The 25,417-nt window shown below is 54.5% G+C and overlaps 1 protein-coding gene across 2 annotated transcripts in view; it reads right to left on the bottom strand.

Moving 5' to 3' along the window:
- Positions 1–25,417, bottom strand: part of Ncs1 (neuronal calcium sensor 1) — a 48,272-nt gene that overhangs the window by 12,243 nt on the left and 10,612 nt on the right. Inside the window, exons 2-4 of one of the 2 annotated variants that reach the window (XM_021653231.2) lie at positions 10,593–10,617; positions 2,160–2,298; positions 663–741 (exon numbers count right to left, since the gene is read on the bottom strand). In XM_021653231.2, the coding sequence (XP_021508906.1) occupies positions 663–741; positions 2,160–2,298; positions 10,593–10,617 (243 nt within the window). The other variant, XM_060389900.1, reaches the window with a different exon arrangement.

Raw genomic sequence — 25,417 nt, 5'->3', positions numbered from 1 at the left:
CTGCCTCGACAGTCCCCCTCTGGGTTCCCCGGCTCTCGGGATCAGTTCCTCCTTTGCTGGCTCAGCGGCTCCTTCTCCCTGCCTCCCCTCCAGCATTAGGGGGTGTGGGAACTGCGTCACTGTGACAGACTGACAAGCACTCCAGCAAGGCCCCATCCTCCTTAGCTCTGGGTAGACCCTGATTTGAGGTGGCACCCTTCAACTGATGTTTGTACATGGAGTAAGTCAATGAGAGACGTCAATACAGCTGAAGACGTGGGTCCAGCAGGGACTTGGCTTCTGTGACATACCACCCACACGGTCTGCTGTCCCAGCATTCTATCTGCCTGAATGTCACTCTTGTTTCCACCACACCCCAGACCCTGCGGCCTGTCCCCCCAACATGGCTGTGGACTCAGCCTCACAAAAACCAATTCCTCCCTCTGGGACCTTTCTCTGTCCTGGAAGGGCAGGGTGTCTTCTTGCTCTGGCCTGGACAGGTGGCCTGCTTACTTGGCCATATTGGGCCCACCTGCCCAGGGCCCAGGGCCCAGGCCTCTGGGAATGCCCTGACCTCCCAGAGCAGGACACCATCTGTGGGCACCGCTACAGGTGTCTGGCGCCTCCTCCTGGCAAGGGCTGGGGCTGCACCCTTCTAGCCTGGTGGGGGATGGGAGACTTACACCGCAGCTTCTCATCCAGGGTTCCCCTTGAGGTCACCGACAGCGCCTGGATGAATTCAGAGAACTCGATCCTGCCATCCTGGGGGAGACAAAGGGAATGGCTGTGGTCAGCACAGACCTCACAGGCTGATGGTGGGCAGTGGCAGGCAGAGGCTGATGGACGGAAGACAGGAAGGAAGGAATGAGGGGAAAGAGGAGGGGGGAGAGGAGGCAAAGCTGAGAGAGTGAGAGTAGGCAACAGGACCAATGAGAAGCCGGTACATACAGTATTGAAAACTCGTGCTCAGTGGTACTCAGTAAAGGAGCCAGGCACAGAAGCCACTCTAAGCCTCTGTTTCCTCATCTGTGAGATGGGGACATTCCAAGTACACACCACAGGGTACACACCACAGGGAATGGTGCAAATGACTGCAATTCTAGCACCTTGAAAGGCAAGAGGCAGGAAGACAGAGGTTTAAGGCCAGCATCCGCCACACAGAGAACCCTAAGGCCAGCCTAGGTGGCCTGGCTAGGTTTTTTTAATTTTACTTTAATTTTTATTTCATATATATTGGTGTTTTACTTGCATGCCAGGGTGTCATGTGCCCTGGAACTAGAATTACAAACAATCATGAGCTGCCATATGTGGTGGGAATTGAACCCAGGTCCTCTAGAAGGACAGTCAGTGCTCTTAAACGCTGAGCCACCTCTCCAGCCCCCAGCCTGGCTACTTTGTGTGTGTGTGTGTGTGTCTGTCTGTCTGTCTGTCTGTCTGTCTGTCAACTTGAGACAAAAACTGGAGTCATCTGGGAAGAAGGAACCTCACTTGAGAAAATGCTCTGACCAGACTGGCCTGTGGGCATTTTCTTGATTGATGGGGGAGGAGCACCCCGGGCAGGTGGTCTGTCGAGCATGCCCTGACCAACAAGCTTCACTCCTCCACAGTCTCAGCGCCCACTTCCCGCCTTGCCTTACGGAACGTGGCTGGGACCCGTAAGCTGACACAAACCCTTTCTCCCCAGGCTGCCTTTGCTCATGGTGTTTGTGACAGCGATAAAAACCTGACTAAGACACGGGGCTAAAACAAAAAAAGGAGTGCCAGCCCCACAGATGGCTGTCCGCTAATCCCAACCCCACACCCAGCGTTCCTCACACCGGTAATACCAGTGACAGGCGAAGATCTTACTATTCCTAGAGGATTCTGTATTTTGCATCCATAAGAAAACTCACAGATATGTACAGGCATGTGGCTCTCTGTGTATCCGCATGTGCAAGCCTGCGTATTTGTGCACGTGAACACGGAGCACTGAGCGAGCCACGTGTGGGTGGGAGTGGCACATGCATGCATAGGTCTTCATCTGTGCTGGTGTGTGGCAGTGTCACGCCTCTGCATGTCACGGTGCCCGTGTACACCTGAGCTCTCGGCCCTGAGCAGGGAGCCCTGCAGGGGAGGGTGGGCCGGGAGGGCTGCTGAGCCTCCTGCTCAGGCTGCGCCAGACACAGAAACCTGCAGCTCACCTTGTTCTCGTCGAAGACGTTGAAAACGAACGTGGCGAACTTGGTGGGGTCTCCAAACGGGAAGAACTGTTTGTAGATCTTCTGGAAGCCGGCCGCGTCCAGCTGCCCGCTGGGGCAGTCTTTAATGAAGCCCTTGTACCTGCAGGCGGCAGAACAGGTAGCAGAGAGGGTCACCCATCAGGAGCCTCTGCCGGAGACCCAGGAAGGCTCTAAACCCCGGGCCCACAACCCAGGGACCCCTGGCATCGGTAAGTGTCACGTTACCAAGGAACATGGACTCAGGTGTCCCAGGCATGGGCTCACAGCGCTGCCTCTCGTTGGCTGTGTGGCCGTGGGCAGATCACTCCAGCTGTCTGAGCCTCGCATGAACACAAGAAATCAGCGGTGACACAGGGAGTCACCTGTCTGTGGCACACAGAGCACTTGGCCTCTCTGTCCGACATTCCTCACAGAGTAGTTAAAAGGAGTCACCCACCTACCTTTAGGAAGCCTCACTCCTGGCAGCACAGTGCCACCACAAAGAGTGGAGGCTGGCTCCTGAGGCACCCCTACCCCATCCCCGATCTAAAGGAATAGAGCAAGCACCCGCTAGGACCACACGGGGGGCTCGGGAGGCCTTGTGTAGTCCACTTGGCCATGTCCGCCCTTGTCCCGGTACCCAGCCCGCTAGAGGCCATGACCCAGTCTAACTCAGCCTAAGCAAATGCTTTCACCTCTCAGAATGCTCGTGCATGAAAAACAGTGGTTACCATGTCCATTTTGCTAGACTTGGGTGACATGGTACATGGTCACCCTGGTGCCCGATAGTTAAAACTCACCAGTATCCCTGCTCTGATGTTAGGCAATGCTACAAAACCCCATAAAACAGTCCCTACTGTGACCGTCAGCACGCTGACAGTTTATGTGTGGTTTTAAGTTGGTGCCTGTGTGTAGCCGAGGCCACCCTTGTCCCCAGGCGGGGCGTGCTCTCTGCTGAGAACCATTCCTCCCACACCGGATGGACAGAACAACTGGCCTTAGTCAGCAGTACCGTCTAAATCAGAAACTTTGCCACTTTTTATTTTATTTGTTTTTTTATTGTACTAGTCTTACGGGCAAGGTATTGAGAAAGCCCGTTTCCAAGATCTGGAGACTGAGGCTGTGAGAAAGGAAGTAACTTACAAGACCACTCAGCCCATCCTGGTGCTATGATGGGGATGGGAGGTGAACTGAGGAAGCCCATACTCAGAGAATCCTGGTCACTGACTTTTCCTATGGCTCCCTCACTATCCACAGGTAGATTCCATTTCCCTGCCATCTTCAAAGGAGAGGATTCTGGGAATCAAGAGCTAGATGCCTCCTGTGACACTGTGACTCCCCCTGACATAGAGCTAGTCACAGTGCCAGGAGAGGTAGGACAATGACCCCATCTGATAGATGGGGCCAGCCCAGCTGTCTGCAGTTACTCCCGGCCTCAGCTCTGGGCACCCTTTGCCCTGCATCTGCTATTCTCTGCCTGCTGGTTTGCTTTCCCACATCAACCCAGCACAGGATGTCTCCAGATCCACAGAGGTCCCTCCATTCTGTCCTGGCAAGTCTCAAATGGTCTGGAGTGCCATGAACCCTGTTAGCAGGCCACACACCAGAATGAAGCAGAGTAGGGCTTCGAGGGAGCGGACACTGGGTCTGAGGCTATCTCCAGCCTCCCTGCCAAGGGCCAGGATGTGAAGACTTTTAGGTTGGCTCATGACCCAAAGCCAGGGCCCCAGAACCCATGCAAGATATGCCTGCTGGCCATCTGACCTCCCCTCCACATTCCCAGCATCCTTCTGGCTCCTCTACAATGCTACCTTCTACTTGAAGGCACATGACAATTCTTTAGAAGCAACAAAAACTCCAGCTATGGTGGTACATGCCTTTAATCCTGGGAGGAAGATCTCTGAGAGTCTGGGGCCAGACTCCATATAGCGAGTTCCAGACCAGCCAGGGCTACACAGGGAGACCCTGTCTCAAAACAAATAAAGCTGAAGCAAAGTGGGAAAAAATCCTGAAGGTGTCTCTCAAGCCCAGAGAACCTTGCAGGAGGCCCAGGGGACCCGGGAGGCTCCCCAACACCGCACCAGTGGGAGTCACTGTCACTGCCATCAGCTGCAGGGGATGGTGGCAGAGCGCCAGTCTCTACTGAGTATCTCTGAGTTACCCCTGCAGAGGCTGTCACCGAACCCCATCCCATCAATGAGAGGCTGGAGAAGCCACTCCCATGAGGTGATGCTGGAAGCCCAGGAGGGGTGCCAGCCTGCACAGAAGCCCCCATCATGCACTTTGTACCACCTCTTGGTGCTCAGCATCCCCTGAGTTCTGTAAGCCCCAGGGCCTTACTCGCCCTGACCCACCACCACCCTTGCTTAAGGTAGGAGTCCTGCTCCCTCCCCATGCCGGATGGCCTTCATGGTGCCTCACTCAGCCCTGCCTACAAAGCCCGGCTGGCCTGAGCTGGGCAGTCTGATCCATGGCCTGGTCTGTCTGGCATACATCTAGCAAGTATCTACCTAGAGAGGTGACTAGCACACAAGCCTACGGGTGGGCTGAGAGCAGGAGCCCAGGTATCCAGGTCCCCTTCCTGAGCCCTATGGAACAGGATCCTCTAGAGGCCCTAGCCAGAACCACAGAGCTCTGGGGACAAGGTTAGTAAGCCAACAGTGTCTGTCAGAGGCACTGACGCCCAGAAAGGGAGAGAATGAACCAGGCTCTCAGCAGAAGCGAGGCCCCTACCTTCCAGCCTCCCCAAAGCCCAGTCTCTTCTCTAGGAGGAGATCCAGGCTGCGCCACCCCCACGGCAGCGGCTGGGAAAGCGATTATACCCAAACATTATATAACCCCACTATTCGCCCTCCTAACGTGGAGGAGGGCACCTGCTCCTGCTAGAATGGCAGTGGAGATGCCTGAGGTTCTGCGGCCGCTGGCTTGCTTCCAGTCCTCTAATCTACCCTGCAAACTGTCACCTTGAAAGGCAGGGATTGTCACTTTCTGCTTTTGTGACCCACTGGCTGGCTGAAGAGGGGGGCGCCGTGGTTGGTGAACAGACTGCTCTAAAGCCCCTCATGACCAAACAGGACAAATGAGACCTGACTCTTCCTCCGTCCCCAGGCTAGGGTCAGGTGCCTTCAGGCCAGGTCTCCCCTCCTCTTTCCTGCTGGGGTAATGCTGCTGCCAGCTGCCAGAGCATGTGGCCCCAACTTAGGGGGCTGGAGGGCAGATCCCACTGTGCCTCAGTTTCCCTACCCCTCACCTCATGGCAATATGTCAGGGGGTATTCTGACATATCAAGTTAATGGTGTCCCTAGCTAGTGGCATCCCCAGCTTCCCACTCCAGACACTGGGCAGCCACAGTCAGGCTGAGGGCCAGGTGGCTTTTGGAGACCCTAAACTCAGAGGCATCTCCCACAAATGCCGGGATTGCCTGGACCCCAGGAATACCAGCTGTCCCTAGGTTGCACCTGCAGAGGCCCTGATCTCTTCAAGCCCGACTTTGCTAAACTTCTAACCAAGCCCAGGAGGCGAGAAGACTGAGGCTAGTGGAGGTGGCTTTTTCCTGCTTAGCTCTCTTTTCCCCTCCCTCCAATCTGGCTGCCTCCTCTGGAGAAGGCCCCACCTCAGCCCGTCCAGGGCATGGAGTCCTGTCCCTCCTGTTCCCAGGGCCAGATCTGGTGGCAGTTCTCACAGTTATGCTTGTCAAGTGTGACAGATATGGTGACAGACGGTTCATGACAAGAGTAGCTCCTGAATCTTTGGGGACCCCAGGTTCTTGGTAGATGCTGGATGGAGTCCATTGTCTAGCAACTTTGATGGCTAGCCCTAGAGCCTAGAATCCACAAATGAGGCAGGAACAGGAAGAGGGCTGTCTCCTGAGCCCTGCTTGTCTCTCCAGTGACCTGGGAGAGTTAGTGGGCCTGGAGGCTCTTAGGGCCAGCACTTGCAGTCTTGGTGCTGCACCTCAGATGGATTAAGAGTCCTCATCGATGCAAGCTCAGAACAGGCTGGGCAGAGGGGCAGGATTGGCCCACACGGCAGCCACAGTTACAAGAGCTCACTGCAAACTGGTACCTCAGGGGATTGGCACTGTCAGCGTTTCAGGAAGGGAATCTCAATGCCAAGAGGACAGATGCCCTGAGTGTCAACCGCTCAGGCCCTCTTCACTCACAGAAGAAAGGAATGGGCAGTGGTGGTGGGGGTGAGGTGGGGAGAGGGAGGGGTGGCAGGGGTATCGGGGGTAGCGATTATCACCACTGTCACTTTCATGACCTTTGGTCTCTAGGCTTGCTGTTTGGTAGATTACCCTGAACACACAGGAACAGGGAGATGTCAAAACGTAGCTTCAAGTCAGGGGCGGTGGCACACGCCTGTCATTCCAGCACTGAAAGGTGGAGGCAGGAGGATTAGATCAAGGCCATCCTTGTCCACCTAGAGCTTAAAGCCAGCCTGGGTTACTGAGCACCTCTCTCTGTGTCTCTGTGTCTGTCTCTCTGTCTCTCTCTCTCTCTCTCACACACACACACACACACACCTGTCTGCAGAGTGTTGGGCATTTCCCTCAGTTGCTCTCTACCTGACACTTAGAGACAGGGTCTCTCACAGAACTTGGCACTAGCCAAGCGGGTGGCCAGCAAGCCCCAGGGATCCTCTTGACTCCAAACCTCCCCACCCCAGACACATCCAGCTGCACCAGCATATTTTTTAAAGATTTATTTATTCCTGCTTTATGCATATGAGCGTTTTGCTTATATGTGCATGTATGTGTACAATGCACATGCCTGTGGCTGAGATAAACAGAGGTATACATCAGATCCCTAGGAACTAGGGAGACAGACAGTTGTGAGCTACCATGTGAGCGCTGGGAACTGAACCCAGGTCCTCTGCAAAGCAAGAAACTATGCCCCATCTCCACCTAGCTTCTTGTGTGGATTCTGGGAACCTGAACTCCGGTCCTTCCTCTGTTGGACAGGCGTCTCCCTGAATCTCAGTTCCACTTTTCTTCCTATGGAGGGCTCTGGCTTCTAAGGCAAACCTGGCTTACACCTGCATCACTTGGTCCTTCACTTGTGTATGACCCTAAACAAGTGACTCTTGTCTCACTCAGCCTCGGTTTCCCCATCTCTGAGGTGAGAGGTCTACCAGCTACCAGCATCTGACTTGAAGGCCCTGAGTGAGCTGGGGCAGACAGGACCAATGAAAATAATGACACACACTGGGCGGAGAGACCAGGAGCGGAGCCCCAGCCCACAGGGCCAGAGGGCTCCAGCCATGTGACGCTGTGCTTAGGATGTGGCCGAACTGATTCTGAAGACCAGCTTTTTGTGGTGGGAGTGAGGATGTGAAAAGATGCTCCCAGATGTGACAACTGCATCCTTAAGTCCAGGAGGCAGGGAACCTATCACCTTAGAAAATCTGTGACTGCCACCTACCGTGAGTCACTCCCCACTGCGTGTCCATGTGAGGCAGAGAGGGAATGGATGCAAGGGTGAACGCCATAACAGAGAGAGATCCCAGCATGACCTCTCGTTCCCCAGGATCCCTGAGCAAGGCCCCACACAACACAGGGCTTTCTCTCCCAACTCCCCCACACTCTAGCCAGCTAGGACATCCGGAGAAACTTGTCCTTGGGAAATTGTCCCTGTCCCCTCCATGCCTTCATAATTAAGGCAACATCTGCTCCCCAAGGCTCAACATCAGGACAATAAGTAGCTAAATGGATGAACAGTGGAGCAGAACGCTGCTGGCTGCTGCCACAGCTGGGAGGGGTGCAGGGAAGCCTCCCCGGGAACCTGTTCCTTTTGTCATCTCTTCAAAGGCCTCCCTGCCTGGGCCCACCCCACCCCCCAACAGCTCCCCAGAGGAGAGGCGTCCCTCCTCCCCTTTCCTTCCCTCAGGGCTTGCAGTCTCACGGGGTCCCTCACAGCAAGAAACCAGCACATATGAGCCAGTAAACGCTGGAGCACGGAGAAGAAACAAGCTAGACCTAAACTCTGCCCCACCCCCACGCTGCACACACAAACACACATTCACAAAGCCCTGTGACCTAGGCAAGTGTCTCCTCCTCGGTGAGCTAATCTCTTCATCAGTAAGATGAGGCTATACTTCCTGGACTCAGGACTCCCTGCAGGATGCTGAGTGTTAGGACAGCACCTGCCCACAGAAGACCTGGGAGAGAAAAGGGGGCCTGGCTTCTTGCCACAGCCTTGTGGGATGGTCCAGCTGGCACTTGCCGATACCCCAACCCCCGCACCCACCCACTGCTTTGTTATTGTACTGCTGGATGTTTAGCAATTATAAAAATATCAAACAAGGGACTCTGGACAAGAGACAATACAAGGGGAGAGAGTACCTACAACCCACAATCCTGCACCCACCACCCTTGCCCCACCTACCCTCGTTCCTTCCTCTGCATGGTTTGCAGCCTGAACATCGGTGTGATGTACTGGCCACCTTTGAGGACACTACAAGCTTCAGCATCCTCAGCAAGCCCCCACTGTGCCTGTGACCTCCCACAAGGATGAAGCCAGCTCTGTGGACACTGGGATCTATGATGGAAAGCCTGGGACATAGGAAGGCTGCAGGCAGGCTGAAGCTGGCCCCACCCCCTAAGCCTTGGACCCTTTTCCTTGAAAAAGAGCAGGCACAGTAAGGGTCACCTGAGGCTTGGGTCTGGGTGATGGGGTCCCTGCTGGCTGGCACAGGCAGCACCACCCCACCCAACCCCCAGCCAACTTGCAACCCAGGCCCTGAGTTCTAGTCCTGATTCCTCTAGCACTCAGGGACCCTGAACAGGTGTGTTAGAAGTCAGTACAAGTCAAGGCGACCCACTATGGAGCTTGAGACATGGGAACCTCTCCTCTGAGACCTGATCAGTGAGAGGAGGAGGGTTGAGGGGCACCGAGAGAGGATCCAAAGGGTGCATGAGTGGAGCCTGGATAAAGCTAGGTGCTTGAGGAGTTGCAGGGAGAGGAAGCTCTGAGCTTCCAGGCAGCCCCAAGGGTTTCTTTATTATATATACAGCATTCTGCTGCACATACACCTGCAGGCCAGAAGAGGGCCCCAGATCTCATTATAGATGGTTGTGAGCCACCACATATGTAGTTGCAGGGAATTGAACTCAGGACCTTTGAAAGAGTAGTTAAGAGTTCTTAACCTCTGAGCTATCTCTCCAGCCCTCATTTAGTATTTTCTAAAAGAGGCAACTGAGTCTCAAAGTGGGGAAGAGACTTCTCAAGGTCCAAAGTGGCTTAGTGATGAAGCCAGCACCAGACTCTAACCTCCAGGGACTCGTGTCTCATCTGTTTTGTGAGCATGGTCTTCCGTGAGTCTGCTGGGTCACTTTCATTTTATTTTATGTGATGGGTACTATGTTTGCTTTAATGTCTGTTATATCATATGTGTGTCTGGCGCCCAGAATAGCATGTTGGGACTGAAGTTACAGACAACTGTGAGCCGAGACGTGGGTGCTGGAAACCTAATCTCAAGTTCTCCGGAAGAGCAGCCAGTGCCCCTCACCACTGAGCCATCTCTCCACCTCCAATTTTAGTCTTATGGGTACCACAAAGTGGGGCTAGGGAGAGGGCACAGTTAGTAATGTACCTGCCAGGCAGGCAGGAGAACCAAAGTCTGGCTCCCCAGCTCCATGTAAATAACCCAATGTGGTAGCATGTACTTGAGACCCCAGTACTGGGGCCATCGAGGAAGCAGAGACGGGGCCTCTTTGCATCGATCTGGACAGCCCTGGTCAAACTGGAGAGCCCTAGGTAGCAGAGAGGGACCCTATGTCAAAAAACAAGTTGGCCAGGTGGTGGTATACACCTTTACTCTCCAACTTGGCAGCTGGATCTCTGTGATTCCCAGGCCAGCCTGGGCTACATAGTGAGACCTTGTCTCAAAACAAACAAACCAGGCAGGGAGGTGGCTGCCGAGACAGCTCAGTGGTTAAGAGCATTTACTGCTCTTGCAGAAGATCAGAGCTTGGTTTCCAAAAGCCACATGGTAACTCATGGCTACCCATAACTCTAGTTCGAGGGGATCCAGCGCCTTCTTCTGTAAGTATATGGCATACATACATACATGCAGGCAAAACACTCAAACACAAAACAAAACAAAAAACAATCATTTTAAGGGCAAAACATAACAACAACAAAAAAAGATGGGTGACTCCTGAGAAATTACGCCCAAGGTTGACACGTGTACACACCCACAGACGCGCGCGCACACACACACACACACACACACACACACACACACACGTCAGCGGAAGAGTCACTACCCTCCCCCAGCCTGCTCAATGAACACTGCCCAGCCCCAAGGACTGGGTTTGGATGCATGTGTCCTGGACCCCTCCCAGTCCCACAGACCATGGGCCCCATCAGCAGGCCACACTCACCCCATCACACAGTAGCTTCTTCTACTTACCACTGCTGTACTTCCTTCTCGGTGACTGCAAGAGAAAAGAAGGGCAGAGGTTAGGCGGGACTCCCAGGACACAGGCGTCCTGTGGGGGTGGGGCGGGGGCTCCCTATCTTTCCACCCACGGCAGCTGCCTGACACGACTGCCAGCCTGCTCCGAGTAAGAAAATACACCCCTAGTGAACAGTGGACAATGTCGGACAGTTCCCTGCCAGCCCAGGAGAAGACGGTACCTTCCCCAGAGCCCGCTGTCTGCTGGTGCTCCGCAGGGCACCCCCAAGCACCTTCAGAAACCCGGGTTCCCTGCTCAGGCAGGCCACGTAAAGCACATCCTTTCAGCCAGGTGTAATCACCACATGCCTTTAGCCCCAGAACCTGGATGGCAGAGACAGGCCAGCCTGGTCTACATCCTTTCTCAGCTCTCAGGCCCGGGACAGGAGGGTCAGAGCGGCTGCTGCTTCCAAGCCTGGGATGGAGCAGGGACACTCTCAGTAAAGGCCAAGCCTCTCAGAGCCCAGCACCCCAACCTCCTCACTGCGAGGCAGTCCTCTCAGTGGACAGTCCAGGCCTTTACACCCAAGCTGTGACTGGATACGGAAGCTGAAAGGATCCACAAATATGACTGAAGCTTGTGCCAAGCCCAAATCACCACCCTTTACTGAACCATAGACTGAATGAAACCAGGTTGTTTTTCTCCTAAGTACTGAACCAAGCTTTCCAACATATAATCAAATGAGAACTTCAAACCACCTTCAAGGCCAGGTATGTTGGCGCATGCCTTTGGCCCCAGCAATGGGAAGGCAGAGGCAGGCGGATCTCTGTGAGTTCGAGGCCAGCCTGGTCTACAGAGTGAGATCCTGTCTCAGAAAAACAACAAACAAAAAAACCAAGAAACAAGCTCCCTGCATGGGTGACGACAAGGAGGGGATCACTGTGCTTTCTGTGCCTCAGTTTCTCCATGTAAGGCAGGTATAGAAACAGTACTTGCCTGGGAGCCCTGTCCTAACAGATGCAGATAGTCCTGGCACCCCGCTGCGGCACTGAGATGAGCTCAGCATAGGGGTGAAGGATGAACGAACGGGTGTGTAACTCTACAGAAGTCCATGTCGGGCAGCAGCTGAGAAAGGAGCTGGGTTATCTTCCCAGAGGAAGTGGAGGAAGGTTGCAGACTCAGTGAGACTTCTCTACAAGAAGTGCTCCAAACAAACTCCAACAGCATCCGCCAGCCCCCGGGGGCCATCTCCACTGTGGTTCAGCCACAAATCCTGGCAGTCCCCAGAGACCAGTCTCTGGCCCCATGAGGCACAAGAGACCTGGGAGCAGCAGGTGGGGCTTCAGACCTGAGGTCTTGGCTCAGAACCCAGGTCAGAAGCCTGGGTGGACTGGAGGCCTTCGTGCCTCCTCCCCTGCACCCTTCCCAACAGGCCTTGTGGATCCTGTGGAGCCACTTAACCAGGGCAGCCGGCTAACAGAGGCCAGGCCCCTGCAAGGGCAGAGCTGGCGGTGCAGCTACATTTCCAAGGGCAGACTCCTGCAGACTTCTCAAGGCATGGGGATGCCGAAGGGGGGAGACCAAGGAACAGCCCAGCTGTTGTTCTAAGCTGTTCTCTGTTGCTATGATCAAACACTGACCAAAAGCCATCTGGGGAGGGAAGGGTTTATTTCATCTTACAGCTTACAGTCCATCAAAGACGGAAGTCAGGGCAGAAACTCAAGAAGGAACCTGGAGGCAGGAACAGAAGCAGAGACCACGGAGGAACTCTACTGACTCTGCTTGCTCTCAGAGGCTTGCTCGGCTTGCTTCCATATGCCACCGAGGACCATCTGCCCAGGGTCGGTGCTACCCACTGCGGGCTGAGCCATTCCGCATCAGTCACCAGTCAAGAAAATGCCCAGACTTGCCCACACGCTAGCCTGCTGGCGAATTTCTCCAGTTGTTCTCTGTTCCCAGATGACTTTGGCTTGTGTCAAGCTGACACAAGCACTAAGCAGCCCGCCAGGCTAGGCTGTTCTGGGCTACCCCGGACCTGCCGCCCCACCAGCTCTGGGTACAGCTGCTGCAGATGGAGGGAACTGGAAACACAGGCCTCTGAGGACTTCATCCCTGGGGCCAGACCTGAACACCTGAGCTCCAGGCCAGCCCCAAGGCTTATGGGCTGGGTGTGCCTCTGAAGACTGCTTCTCTCTGAGCCCTGGCTTTCATATCTATAAACAGGCGTGCTGTCCTTTGCCTTCACAAGAGTCCCATGGTAGATGGGACACCTCCTCCCATCTTCCAAACAAGGAAGGGAAGGTTCAGACAGGTCCACTTATGTGCTGTGAGTGAGATTACCCAAGGGCACTGTTCCAAGAGATGGATAGTGTCTCCGGGCCCCCAGAATGAAAGGCTTCTTCCAACCTTGAGGAAACAACAAGCTACCTGACTTTGTGTGACCTGAGCAAAGGGTGGCATCATGGGCCACAAATGGCAGGAGGTAGAGACAAAGGCTTGAAACAGAAGGCCACTGGGGACCTCAGCCAGGTCCCATGGGGCCAGAGAAGCACTCCTGGGTAACCCAGATGTCCCAGCTCCCCACCTACAACCTACCGAAGCCTGCCCAGGACCTCTGCCTTCAGCCCCCAACGCAGCCCAGAAGCTTCATGTCCACTGTCGTTTCACCAGAACTGTCCCTAACATGGACAGTGAATGACCAGCAGGCGGCTGAGCCTCTGGGATGCAAAATGAGATTGGAGAGACAAGCCCAATCGACTTTTAAGCAGCTATTGTAGCTTTGTCGGACATCTGAAGCCACCAAGCGCCTCTGAGGTTTCTAGAAATCCCAACTCTTTGCTTCCTAGAGCCTCAGATGATCCTGGAAGGAGGCAGTTAGGGGTCCCCACCCTCCCCAACCCTTCTGCCAGTTAGGGCACTTAGACAAGGGCCAGGCAGGCCTGTGCCATCACAAGTTAGAAGTGTGCACAGCCTGCATGGGTGCTTATCAACAGAGGGACACACAAAGGGTCCCCACAGCCTCGGCCTCTCCTCTGTTCCCCTCCGAGGAGGCGTCCTGTCACCTGTCTCAAGATTCACCGACTTTTTAATTTTTTTTTTAAAGATGTAATTTTACCTATGTGGTAGGGGGCGGGTCCACAGAGGGGATCGAGTCCTCGGAAACTGGGTGACCAGTGATTGAGAGTCACCACGTGGATGCTGGGAACCGAATCAGGACCTCTCTGGAAGAACAGCCAGGGCTCTTAACTGCTCAGCCGCCTGTCTGCCCCGTGGCTTTCTGCTTTGTTGTCTCAGTGTGTTGCTGCTCGATTCTCAATCTCTCCTCCACTCTAAGCAATGCTGCCCACAACACTCCCTAGGTCATGTGCTCGTGGTCAGGGCCCCAGACACAGCGGAAGGTCACTACTGAGATGAAGACAGACTGATTACCTTTGCTGTGGGTCATGGAGCGATATGATTGGTGGGGGGGTGTGTGGTGCGAGACAGATCAGCCATTAAGAACTCTTGCAATGGACCTAGCTTGGTTTCCTGATGCCCTTCTTTGGCCTCCATGACCTCCTGCACACACACGGTACACAGCCATACATGCAACAGAAAAACTCTTTTCAGTACATTCAGTACCTTGGACTGGACGCAGCTAAGGACATATTGTCCATGGCACTCGCCTGTCAAATGACCCGGAGTCTAATCAAGAAGCCATAACTGGACTAATCCATCAGTCCTACAGCTTCAATACATCAGAGCCATGAAAGCCCAAACAAGCCAGAGGAGGATTCTGGGAAAGAAGCTAAAAAGAAGAGTCAGTCAAGCATAACTAGAGGTGCTCAGGCTGGGGTGGGGGATCAGGGTTGCAGTGGGGGAGGGAGGTCAGGAGGGAAAGTGCTGGGAGCCGTGCCCAAGCACTTAGGGGTGAAGGCCGTGTAATAAAAGCAAGGAGGCAACACCACGGGGGCAGCTGGCTGGGGTGGGGGCAGAGGGGATGGGTCTAGAGCATCAGCCTCCCCTGCACTGCGACACTCACAAGCCTCAAACTAAAAACCCGAAGGGAAATAACTGTCTTCACCCTCAGTCTGTGTGCCCTCTGCAACGCAGCCTGGGGTCTGACGCTCCTGGCATCAGATCACCGCAGGCACTTGGGAAGAGCAATCTAGGGAGTCCAGCTTCCCTCTCCGTCAGCCTTGGGACCGGATACTAAGGAAGCTTGCCAGGCTTGCCGGGGTGCAGCTCCCAGATCCAGCCCATCCCCCTACTTACCCCTCCTCCCCATGAAGCCTCCAACCAACCGTGAAATTAACAGGGCCTCCCTCCAGCTTCCTTCCACGGATCCGTGCTCAGGGCTGTGTTCAGAGCTCAAACTAAGAGCTCAGGGCTCAAGGCTCAGATCTCAGGACTCAGGCTCAGAGTTCCCGGCTGAGGCTCAAAGCTGAGCAGCACCACCGACCCCACGTAGGCGGCCCCCAAGTCAATGAACCTATCAAGCTCCCTGAGTGTCCTAGTCTCTCAGCCTTGGTCACCAAATGGCCCCTATCCATCTTCCACAGCTGTGGTGGTTTGAATAAAAATGGTCTCCGTAGGCTCCCAGGGACTAGCACTATTAGGAGGTGTGCCCTTGTTGGAATAGGTGCAGCCTTGTTTGGAGCAAGTGGTTTCCAATGCTCAAGCCTGGTCTCTCTCTTCCTGTTTTCTGAGGATGGAGAAGTAGAGCTGTTGGTTCCTTCTCCGGCACCATGTCTGCCTGTGTGCGCCCATCCTTCCCGCCATCGTGGCAATACTCTGAAACTGTAAGCCAGCCACAATTAAATGCTTTCCTGTATCAGAGTTGCTGTGGTCATGGTGTCTCTTCACAGAAATAAAGCCCTAACTAAGCCAGCAGCCCTGTTGAGAGCCACTCTCCCAGCAAGCTCCTGACCCTTGACCCTTCCACAACCCTTCACAGGAATCTATCTTTCCAGGAATAACCCAACACATGGCCAGTCAGAGGTCTGACCAAGAGGGGACAGGGTAGGGAGGACAGGAGAGAAGTCCCTGGGGTCAGGCCAGGGCTCCCTGCTGAGGTCATGCCAAGCACATGCTTACATCTTGAGTGTCACTCTGCTCATCTGTCACGCAGGACCCACAGCTCCACCTCACTGCTATATCACAGGAAAAAAATAGGACCCAACAGAGACACGTCCTCTCCCCATCTGGACACAGCCCCAGAGGCCCTGTTGTCAGAGCCAGCCCAGCTACCAGACCGGGGCTAGACCCTCCTAATGTGTGTACTGTATGAATGTGAGCACACCTGGCTTTGGCTGATCTCCTTTCTCATTCCTGTGGCCGGGCTGTAAGTACCACTGAGAGCAAAGTTTTCGGTGAACACGTGATGTTGGTCTAGACCCTGTTGGGGCCCCCTGTGCATTCAGGTTACCTCTCTGAACCGCAGAGTGCTCACCTCTAATACCACATTTGAGCTCCCAGCAACATCCTGGGAAGGGGTTCCTCAGAATCAGGTCAGGGGGTGCTGGAACACAGAGCAAACAGGAAGGAGGGTGCTGGGCACCCATCCCCCTTCCACTCGCTGACGCTGCTGAGAACTGCCCCCCCCCCCGAACTGCAGAGGGAGAGAAGTAGCCAGCCCCCGGGCACTGCCAGCCTTTATCCCCTCAGAGCTTCTGACACCCTCCTACGCCCCTGACCAAGTAGACATGCCCACAGTACCCCTCGCCTCCTCCCCTCCACCCCCACCCCAGCAACTACGGAAGCTCCTTCAGGCATCTCCTCCTCTCCACGCAGAGCCAGTCCCAGGAGCCCAGGATAAATGTTGAGTCTGATTTTCATTTCCCTAAAGCAAAATACCTCCCCTGATTGAAGCTCAGTTTAAACATGGTGGGAACAGAACGCCAGAGCCGGCAGCCCCCACGGAGGGGAGGTGCCTGCTGCAGCAGGAAGGATGCAAGGCACGCTGCTGGCCTTCCCGTGACCAATCCAGACCCCACTTCAGTCTCCGCACTCGGGGACTACTCTCTGGGTTACTCACCAAGGCCCACTGCATTAGCAAGGGGGCCTTGGGAGAACCAGGAAATAGCGAGAAAATAAGGCTTTTGGAGCCTGGCCTTCAGCCACCCCACAGTCCCTTAAGCCTGATGCCTTTGGACACCAAATAGTCCTCCCTCCAGAAGGACAGCAGGCTTTCCTGTGGTCAAGTGCTGGAGCCTTTCCAAATCCCCACACAGGCTCTTTAGGGCCGATCTGTGCCCATAGCCCCCCCTTCGTCCAGCCTCAGCCCTTCACTCTTTCTCTCTCTCCTATTGACCTGCCTGGCAGCTATAAACCCCCCTGCCATGGTCATGGTCTTCTGGTCCAGGGATAAAGCGCAAAGATCTCGATAGCCTGTCCGCTCTCTTACCTCCACTCTGGCTCAGCTTACCCAGTAGAGACAATTCATTTCCTTGTTATCCTCTCAGCATGGAGGTCTCCCTTCTGCCCTCCTCTAGGTGGCTGACCCGGTTAGAACCAGACTAGAGTCATGGGGGAAGGGGGAACCTCAGTTAAGAAAATGCCACCATCAGGGCTGGAGGCAACTCGGTAGGACATTTTCCTGATTGATAACTGAGGTGGAAGCACTCAGCCTGGGTGGGGTGGTCCTGGGTTGTATAAGAAAGCAAGGTGAGCAAGCCATGAGGAGCAAGGCAGTGAGCAGCACCCCACCACTGCCTCTGCATCAGCTCCTCCTGCTTCCAGCTTCCTGCCCTGCTTGAGTTCCTGCCCAATGGCTGTAAGCTGTGAGATGAAATCAACCCTTTCCTCCCCCCCTCCCGGGGGAGGGGGGCTTTCGGTTTGGTTACAGTGTCTATCACAACAACAGAAAACAAAGTGTAACAGTGGTCATGGCCAAGCTTCTTAGAGAAAGGAGACACATTTGATCTACTCTGCTGCCCTTAGCTAAGTCTGCACCCCTTCCACCATATGACAGCACCCCCATTCTCTCAAGAAGGTGCGAGTTCCAGAAGGGATGGCAAGGCAGATTCCCTAGAATCTAGTCACCCTGTCCTCTCTGGGTTTCATTTTTCCAGCCTGAAAGTGAGGCAACTTGGGCAAAAAAGGGTTAAAGTCCAGCTCTTGCTCTCCAGCTCCCCTTGTTTAGGGGAGGGGGGAGAGCTTGGCAGCCCACCTAGGCTTCTAACTCAGTGAGTAATCCTAGCCCTGCTTCCCTCCTAGCCCTGCTTCCCTCCGATCCCAGGAAAGACTGCAGAGATCCCTAGATCCCTGTCACAAGACGACCAGCCCTGGCAAGTAAACAGGGTCCAGGAAGAGCATTTCCCAGCCAAGGGGATGGACAGAACAACAGCTTCATGCAGTACTGAGAAGAGCAGAGGGCCAGCATGGGTACCGGAAGGTGGGCAGAGCTCTGGCATGTGGGACCTTGCCTGGTTCTAAGCCACAGCACTTGGAATCCTTGGCTCTCAGCAGACAGAGATAACATGACAGCACATGCAGAGCGCCTGGCACCAAGCCGGCAATGGTGCCATGATTACTACCCCACACCTCTGCCAGCGAGAGAGAAGCAGGGCTCCTGCCCTGCCTAGTCCTCTTTCCCTAAAGAGGCCAGAGACTAACCCTGCCTCAGCAGATGCTGACCCCGCCCAGAGTCCAGGGGCCCTCTCTCAACACCACAGAGAACAGGGCTCCTGGATCAGTCCTCTTCGGGCCCATCCCGAAATAGGGTGGCAACAACCCAGCCTCCAGCTGGCAGTCACTATTTCTACCCGTGTTCTTTGTGCCAGCCCAGCTGGGCGGCTCAGGGCCGGGCACACCACAAGTCAACAGGAAAGACATACAGGCCCTGCCTACCGCCCCCTCACTGCACCCTCTGTGCGACAGCTCTCCCCCTCCCCCAACTCTTCCCACAGAGATGCTAGGGCCAGCAGTGGAGACTGCTCTTTGGATTGACCGCACACTAGGCCCTTCACCCAGGCTGCATCTGGGCTCCACGTGGACAGGACTCACAGGCTGTGGTTGTACTCTATTATCACAGTGAGCTCACTCTTAAGCGTGAACCTCATCCCATGTTTAAGTACACAAAGCTGAGCAGACTAGAGCAACCCCTGAGCTGGCCTCTCCCGCTGCCACTCAGCCTCTCCCCCTCACATTCCTGCAGCCTGGTTTCCGTGTGTGGAGAGTAGATGGATGCAAAGCCTTGCTCAATGAATGGTGAATACAGGTCTCTCGGCCTCTAGGGATCCTGATGGCTGGACTGGACCAGCTTTGCCCTGACTTCTAAGACAGGCTGCTGAGCTCACAGTACCAGAACCCACACTCTTGCACCAACAGCCTTGGTGCAGATAGGGGCATGGCTTCTGGTCATTATAAGACCCCAGCCAATGTACCTGCATGCCACTCTGAGCCTTACTTCCTCTTAGCATAGGGCTGCTGACGAGCCAACGGGAGAATACACATGGCAAACAGCCCAGCGCTGGTCACAGAGACACTGCTGTTACTATGCTGGTGACAAGTGGCGGTGTCAGAATAAAAACTGTGGGGCGCTCATTGCCTTCTGGATGGGAGGTGGGAGATGCAGCTGGCAGGGCCAGGCCATGGTGTTAGCACACACCAAAATGGACAGCGTCCAGCTGCCATCAGGGAGAAGAGCAGGCCCTAGGAGGAGCACAGATGTAAGGCTGCTCAGAGCTGTTCAGATCCCAGCTTCAATCCCATTTCCATCCTAGTCCCTCAGACCCTCCCGAACCCCAGCTGTTTCCACTGACTGAGCCCAGGGGCTGCACCTGTGGTGAGAGAACTCTCCACCAGCCCATTGTAAGAAAACTCTGAGCTTCTAAAGAGGTGAGAGCATGCCACCAAAATCACACATCAGGGGCAGGGCAAAGGAAATCAGAGGCCCAGTCGATCTGTGACCTAAGACCAGGCTCCTACCCATGGAAAGGGCTTGTGAGCCCCCAGGCTGGGGAAAGCACCTTTTGGGCACCAGCTCTATGGCAGGCATTGAGTGACAAGGCTTGGGGTCTGGCTAGCAGGGCACATGGGGCACAGCCCTTCTTGGAAGAGCCAGGTTTGCCTTGCCCAAGGGCACTCGGATCCTTCTTGCTCTTGGATTCATCAACTTCAGTCTCCATTCTGAGCATCAGTTTCCCTTCTGGCAAAGGAGATAACAGTACTCAAAAGGACAATGCTCCACCCTGGAGGAGAGCCGCATATTGAAGGAGTCCAGGAGCTCCATCAAGGAGGTGCTCCCCAAGGAGAGAGGCGGATGGTGCCCCAGGAGCTGTGACTCCCAGCAGCCATTAAAGCAAGGTTTGGGGCGTAGTGAGACGGCTCAGTCAGAACCTGAGCTCAGATCCCCAGGATCCATATAAAATCCCGGGTGTGACAGGGTGTGCTTGTAATCCCAATGTTGGGGAGGCAGAGACGGAAGGATCCTTGAAGCAGGCTGGCCAACCAGTCTAGCCACTCAGAGAGCTCAAGGTTCAGTGAGAGAACTGACCTCAAAAACTGAGGTAGAAAGGGGCTGAGAAAGACTCCTGATTACCGACCACATGTATGTGTGGCATGCACGGGCACACACATACACTCCTGAGGCAAGTTTTGGTTCAAAGTTTGTATTCTGGCTCAAATATTTCTATCAATGTTACTATCTGCCCTATCATTCATAGATTTTACCTCAGAAAACAAAAGTACAAACTATAGTGATTTTAATGTCTGTATAAGCCAAACTTTCCCCCGAAATCATTGAAGCCAAATCATAGAAAGCTGCACTCTGCCTTGTGGTTGCAGCAATGGTGAGGAAGCAGTAGCCAAGGGATGCTCCCAGCTCGCTGGGCCAGCACGCATCTGTTCCACAGTGCTGTGGAGCAAAGAGCCTGATGCTCTCTTCTGCACAGGTGAGGAAACGGAGCCAGCCAAAGGTGAAGCTGCCTGCCAAGCTCTTCTGCAGTGGAGGTGGGACCAGAACCAGGGCCTGTATAACTCCAGGATGTGCTGGAGAAGGTGAGTGCTTCAGACATCCCCCAAGTGCATGCTGGGAGTTGATTACAACTCTTACACAGGTTTAGGATCCTTTATCAAATTTCCACATATTGGTTGTGCATGCCTTCAATCCCAGCACTGGGGAGACAGATTTCTGTGAGTTCAAGGCTAGCTTGGTCTACAGAGTGAGTTCCAGGACAGCCAGGGCTACACAAAGAAACCCTTTCTCAAGACAAAACCAACTAAACAAAAAACAAACAAGTTCCACAGATCTAGAAGTTCTTCTGGATTGGGGGATAGTTTGCACATGCATAATGAGGCATCCCTAGGGGAGCCCAAGTCAAAACCCAACAAGCACCTTCCATATACTCCCAGGGTGATTTTTGTACAGGATTTTTAGGGCAACCGAATTTTTGCTGCAACCCATCCCATGAGGTCAGGTATGGAATTTTCCACAGCAGTCTCTTGTCATTGCTCAAAGGTGATGGTTTCAGAACAGGAATGCTTGCTCCCACTCGTTGGGTATCAAATCTCTGGCTCAAACTGACTCTCAGTATCAGGTCTTGCTCGTACTAGATGACACAGTCCCTCAGCCCCCGCTGGCCCATCTGCTTGCACCGATTGACCAAGTTCAATCTTGACTACGTCCAACTATCTAACAGTGGACACATCAACTTTTGGGTTTTTTGTTTTGTTTTGTTTTTTCAGGAAACAGGAAGCTAAAACCCATCATAGTTGTACACACGAGAAACAGTCTGATGGAAATGCCAATTACCATGGCCTTGGGGACGGAGCAAGAGAAATGGCTCTGTCACTACTAAATGTTCAGTCCTATCCTTCCCAGCTCTTCTGAGCTCCAACAAGCAGCACGTGTTGGCCCGTGACTGGTAGTTGGACAGTACTGGTTGGTGTGAGGTAGGTGCTTAGCACACATGTCCGAGCAGAAGGCATTCAGTAGCCAGAGTAGTTGCTGTGATGGCCCCAGCCTTCTTTCTCTTTGAGACACACACACATGCACACGTACCTGAGTAACACAAAAGAGGACGCCAGGAACTGGTCTCCAGTCCAAGCCTTCTCTACTACCCGACTGGAAACCTTCCAAGAGAAGGGATCCTCTCGAGGGGAATGCTACCTTCTGTGTCCCCCTCAGAGAGATGCTGATGTGAGGTGATTCACGCAAACTCCTGCAAGGAGAGCCCTTCCCCAAGGCCCCACACAGCCGGACCCCACAATGCTCCCAGGCTGCATCTGCTGTTGCTCATGCTGGGAAGCCCGGAGCCAGCACACTGACTTCACAGAAAGACCCCTCACTAAACTTCGTCATTCTTTGTGCACCTTGTGACTTTGGGCAACTGAGCTCACCTCCCTGAGCCTGTTTCCTCATCTGCAAAATGGGAGTGGTGGCGCCTTCCTGACAGAGGATATTAAGTCACATGGGAGTTTTCAGTTCTTCATCTATCAGCAGCAGGCCAGGCCTTGAGCAGGGCTTGGGAGGTTCAGCAGTGACCACAGCTCCTGTTCCTCAGGCCCCACATATAACCAGGACAGACCTTAAGTATGGAGGTGTCTAGTCACCCACGTGATAAGAAAGGAAAGATCAGAGTGATAAAAATGAAAGTGAGGGCAGAGCTCCCTTGGCAGAGTGCTCTCCTGGTGTGCACGGGTCCACAAGCTCAAGCCCAGAGCCCTGTAAGGCTGGGTTTTGTGGTGCACAGGTGCATACCTGTGACCCCACTTGGAAGGAAGAGGATCAGAGGATCGAGCTGCCTAGCAAGTTGGAGGGGCTGGGAGTAGGGGCGGTAAGCACAGCAGGATTCCCCCTGGCCTGAAGGGTGCAGGTCAAGGCTGTATGGAGGACTACTCAGAAGCGGACAGCAGTCCTCAGGCAGGCAGAAGAGAACGAAGAGGTCTTTCAGCAGCAGCTGCCCGCCCAGCTCAGACCTCACAGAGCAGAAGAGGTGCCTCAGGTGGCCACATGCTGCTGGAACAAAGCCGTAGCCATAGGAGGCTGTGGCCGCCAGGCGGGGGGAACGTGACCAGTGTCCAGAAGCATTAGCAATTGTCACCGTTGAGAATAAAGGTGTCACAGCAGCCACAGGAGAAGCGGCAGCGTGGCAGGGCCTACTGGCCGTGCCACCCCTGCTCTCCTGTCACACAGCCCACCTTTCCACTTCAGTCCATGCCCTCCGGATCCCCTCCCCCCCGGCCCTGGGATGCGGACACCATCCACAACTCAGGCATGCCTGATCAGTCATGGTTGATAATGTCACAGCCCAAGGAGCAAAGACACCCAGAACAGGAGTGGGGGGAGGGTGGCGAGGGATCTCCAAGGCAGAACAGAGGAGAGAGGTGAAGTGAGACCCATGCCCCAAAGAAGAGTGCAACACCCCCACCCAGGGCACAACCAGCTGAGCTGGCAGGGACACCTCCTGAGAGTGTGGCAGCCCCGCCTTCAGCCAGCTCCTCCCACTCCTCCCCACCCCCAATGCAGTGACCCTGCTCCAGAAACTCAGGTGCAGACCCTGAGCTCCAGCTCCAGCAGAGACTCTGGAAAGTTCTGGGGCATGAATACCCTGGCATCTGGCCAGGAGGGTTGAAATACACACAGCTCTAGGCAACCAGTGTGCTCAAGTGCTGCTTCCGGAGCTGGCCCTTTAAAGGGGGGGGGCATACAGGGCGTGGCCCTAACCTGCCCTCCAAAGAGGAGGCACCCCAGTGACTCACCACTGGTGCAGAGGAACTGGAGAGAACCCCAAGCTGGCTGGGCAGGAGGGTGGCTGCTGTCAGTCACCCATCGAAGTGACAGGTAGTCAGGCTGTGACCTTGACCACAGCACCTGCTGGCACCTTCATCTCCTAGGCCTAGAGAGTATTCCCAGCCACCTACAACCTGCTCCCCAAGCTGCTTCTCTCCTTGGGGCCCTCAGGGGGTTAGCTCAGGAGACATGGCCTGGAACACGCAGCCGGTCCTCCCTCTGTGGACAAGAACCTGAAACTTAGGAGGAGGGGCATGCTTAGGAGAGTGCATGCCTAGCACACACAAGGTCCTGGATTAGGTCCCCAGCACTTCTCAGACCAGGTGCAGTAGCACCACCATTGAAGGTGGAGGTGTGGAGATCAGAGGCTCGGGGTTATCCTCAGCCACACGGGGAGTCTGAAGCCAGCTGGGGCCACATGAGATGCCATCAAGAGGGAGGGAAGGAAGGAAGAAAGGAAAAAAGCAGGGCTGGGGAGATAGCTCAGCTGGTAAAATGTTTGCGCCCAAAGTCTGAGGGCCTGACTTCAGGTGCCCCGCACCCAAGTAGGAAGTGTGTGGACAGTTGCGTGCCTATAATCCCAACACTGGGGACAAGAGGCAAGGACCCTTGGGGCTCACTGGCTGGTCTAGCCAAGTGGTGAGCTCCAGGCTCAATGAAAGATGTGTCTCAAAAAATAAATAAATAAATAAAAAATAAAAAGTAGAGAGCAACTGAGAAAACACCCAGCCTGCACCTGTGGCTTCCATATGTGTATACACACACACACACACACACACACACACACACACACACGCACACATGCACACGCACACTTGCATGCACGCGTACCTGGACCAGTCTCTGACCTGGTGACTCACCTCCTCACCTGTCCAGCTTGGCACACTTGATGGGCCCAGCACCGAATTCCTGCCACCACTGTCCACCTCCCAAATCCCTTCCTGGGCATAGGTCCTCAGTGTAGCCCTGTCCCGATGCTTTCATACCAAAAGCTGTTGTCAGGCAAAATTTCTGACCCAAATCTCCTCTACCCTGCCTCCTGCTCCTCCCTCCATCAGGACTACCCACATCAGCAAAGGAATATACAAGACACAAGCTAAACTGAGAAAACCACCTAAGCCCTCCCAGACGTGCCTAGGCCAGTTATGTCCCCAGTGTATCAACAGCTTGTCTTGACACTTAAACTGGCTTCACTTCTGTTTCTCCACCACACTACGAATGCCACGTAGGCCAGAGAACTAACTGCCCATGCCACCTCGTGTAGGCACCACAGGGTAAACTGAGGCAGATACTCTATGGCCACCTTCTCAGCCAGTAAATGAGAACTAAAGAAGCAGCCAGAGGAACCCCTCAGCCAGCTGGGCCTCACCATGGGCTCAGGGTCCCCTGCCTTCCTCCCAGAGCTGCAGGGCATCCTTCCCAGAATGCCCTAGGGCACTGTCAGGGCCACCCTTAGCTCCTCCAATCCAGGGAAACAGGCAGAGCCCCTAAGGCAGGAACCTCTACATTTTGATGGCTGCTGCTAGTTTTAATTAGGATCATGTTCCTCTTGAGCCCAGCAAGGGCCCCATGACAAGCATCAAGAAGACAATAGTGACCCTGCCAGGTTGGCTGCGTAGATACAGAGCCCCAGAGGGGTCGGGGACCATGGCAAGAGGTCCAGTGCCCAGGAGCACAGGCTCTGAGCAGGCCCAGCTCCTGTTTGCACAGCGCACACCATGTATTTTTGAACAGAAGGAAAGCATTCGCCTCCCCCCACAGTGCCAAAAATAGCCCCATCTTCTGCTCCAAAGAGAAGCTTTGGTTCCTACCAAGAGGCAGGTGCAGGAGGGCGGGAAGGAGGGATGGGTGGCGGGCTGTCACCTCAGACCCAGCCTGTCCACCTAAGTTCACTGAAGCCCCCAGACCCAGAGGGAGTCCCAGGAGGAAGGATGGAGTGTAGTGTCAGGTGGGGAAGCAGGCTCAGGATGGGTTAGAAGCCTGGACCATCCACTGGCTGTTTACTTCTGTCTTAGCTTTTCTATTCATCTTGACAAAAGTGTTTGGGTCCTGGGGCGGGGGATGGGAAGAGCAAACCAGAACAGTGGGTCCCACAAAGAGCTCCAGCTTCGGGCTCACAGCTCA

This window comes from Meriones unguiculatus, chromosome 8 (genome assembly GCF_030254825.1).
Source record: "Meriones unguiculatus strain TT.TT164.6M chromosome 8, Bangor_MerUng_6.1, whole genome shotgun sequence".
Classification (NCBI taxonomy): domain Eukaryota; kingdom Metazoa; phylum Chordata; class Mammalia; order Rodentia; family Muridae; genus Meriones; species Meriones unguiculatus.
The sequence above is the reverse complement of the archived record's forward strand: the minus strand, read 5'-3'. Positions and strand labels throughout refer to the sequence as shown.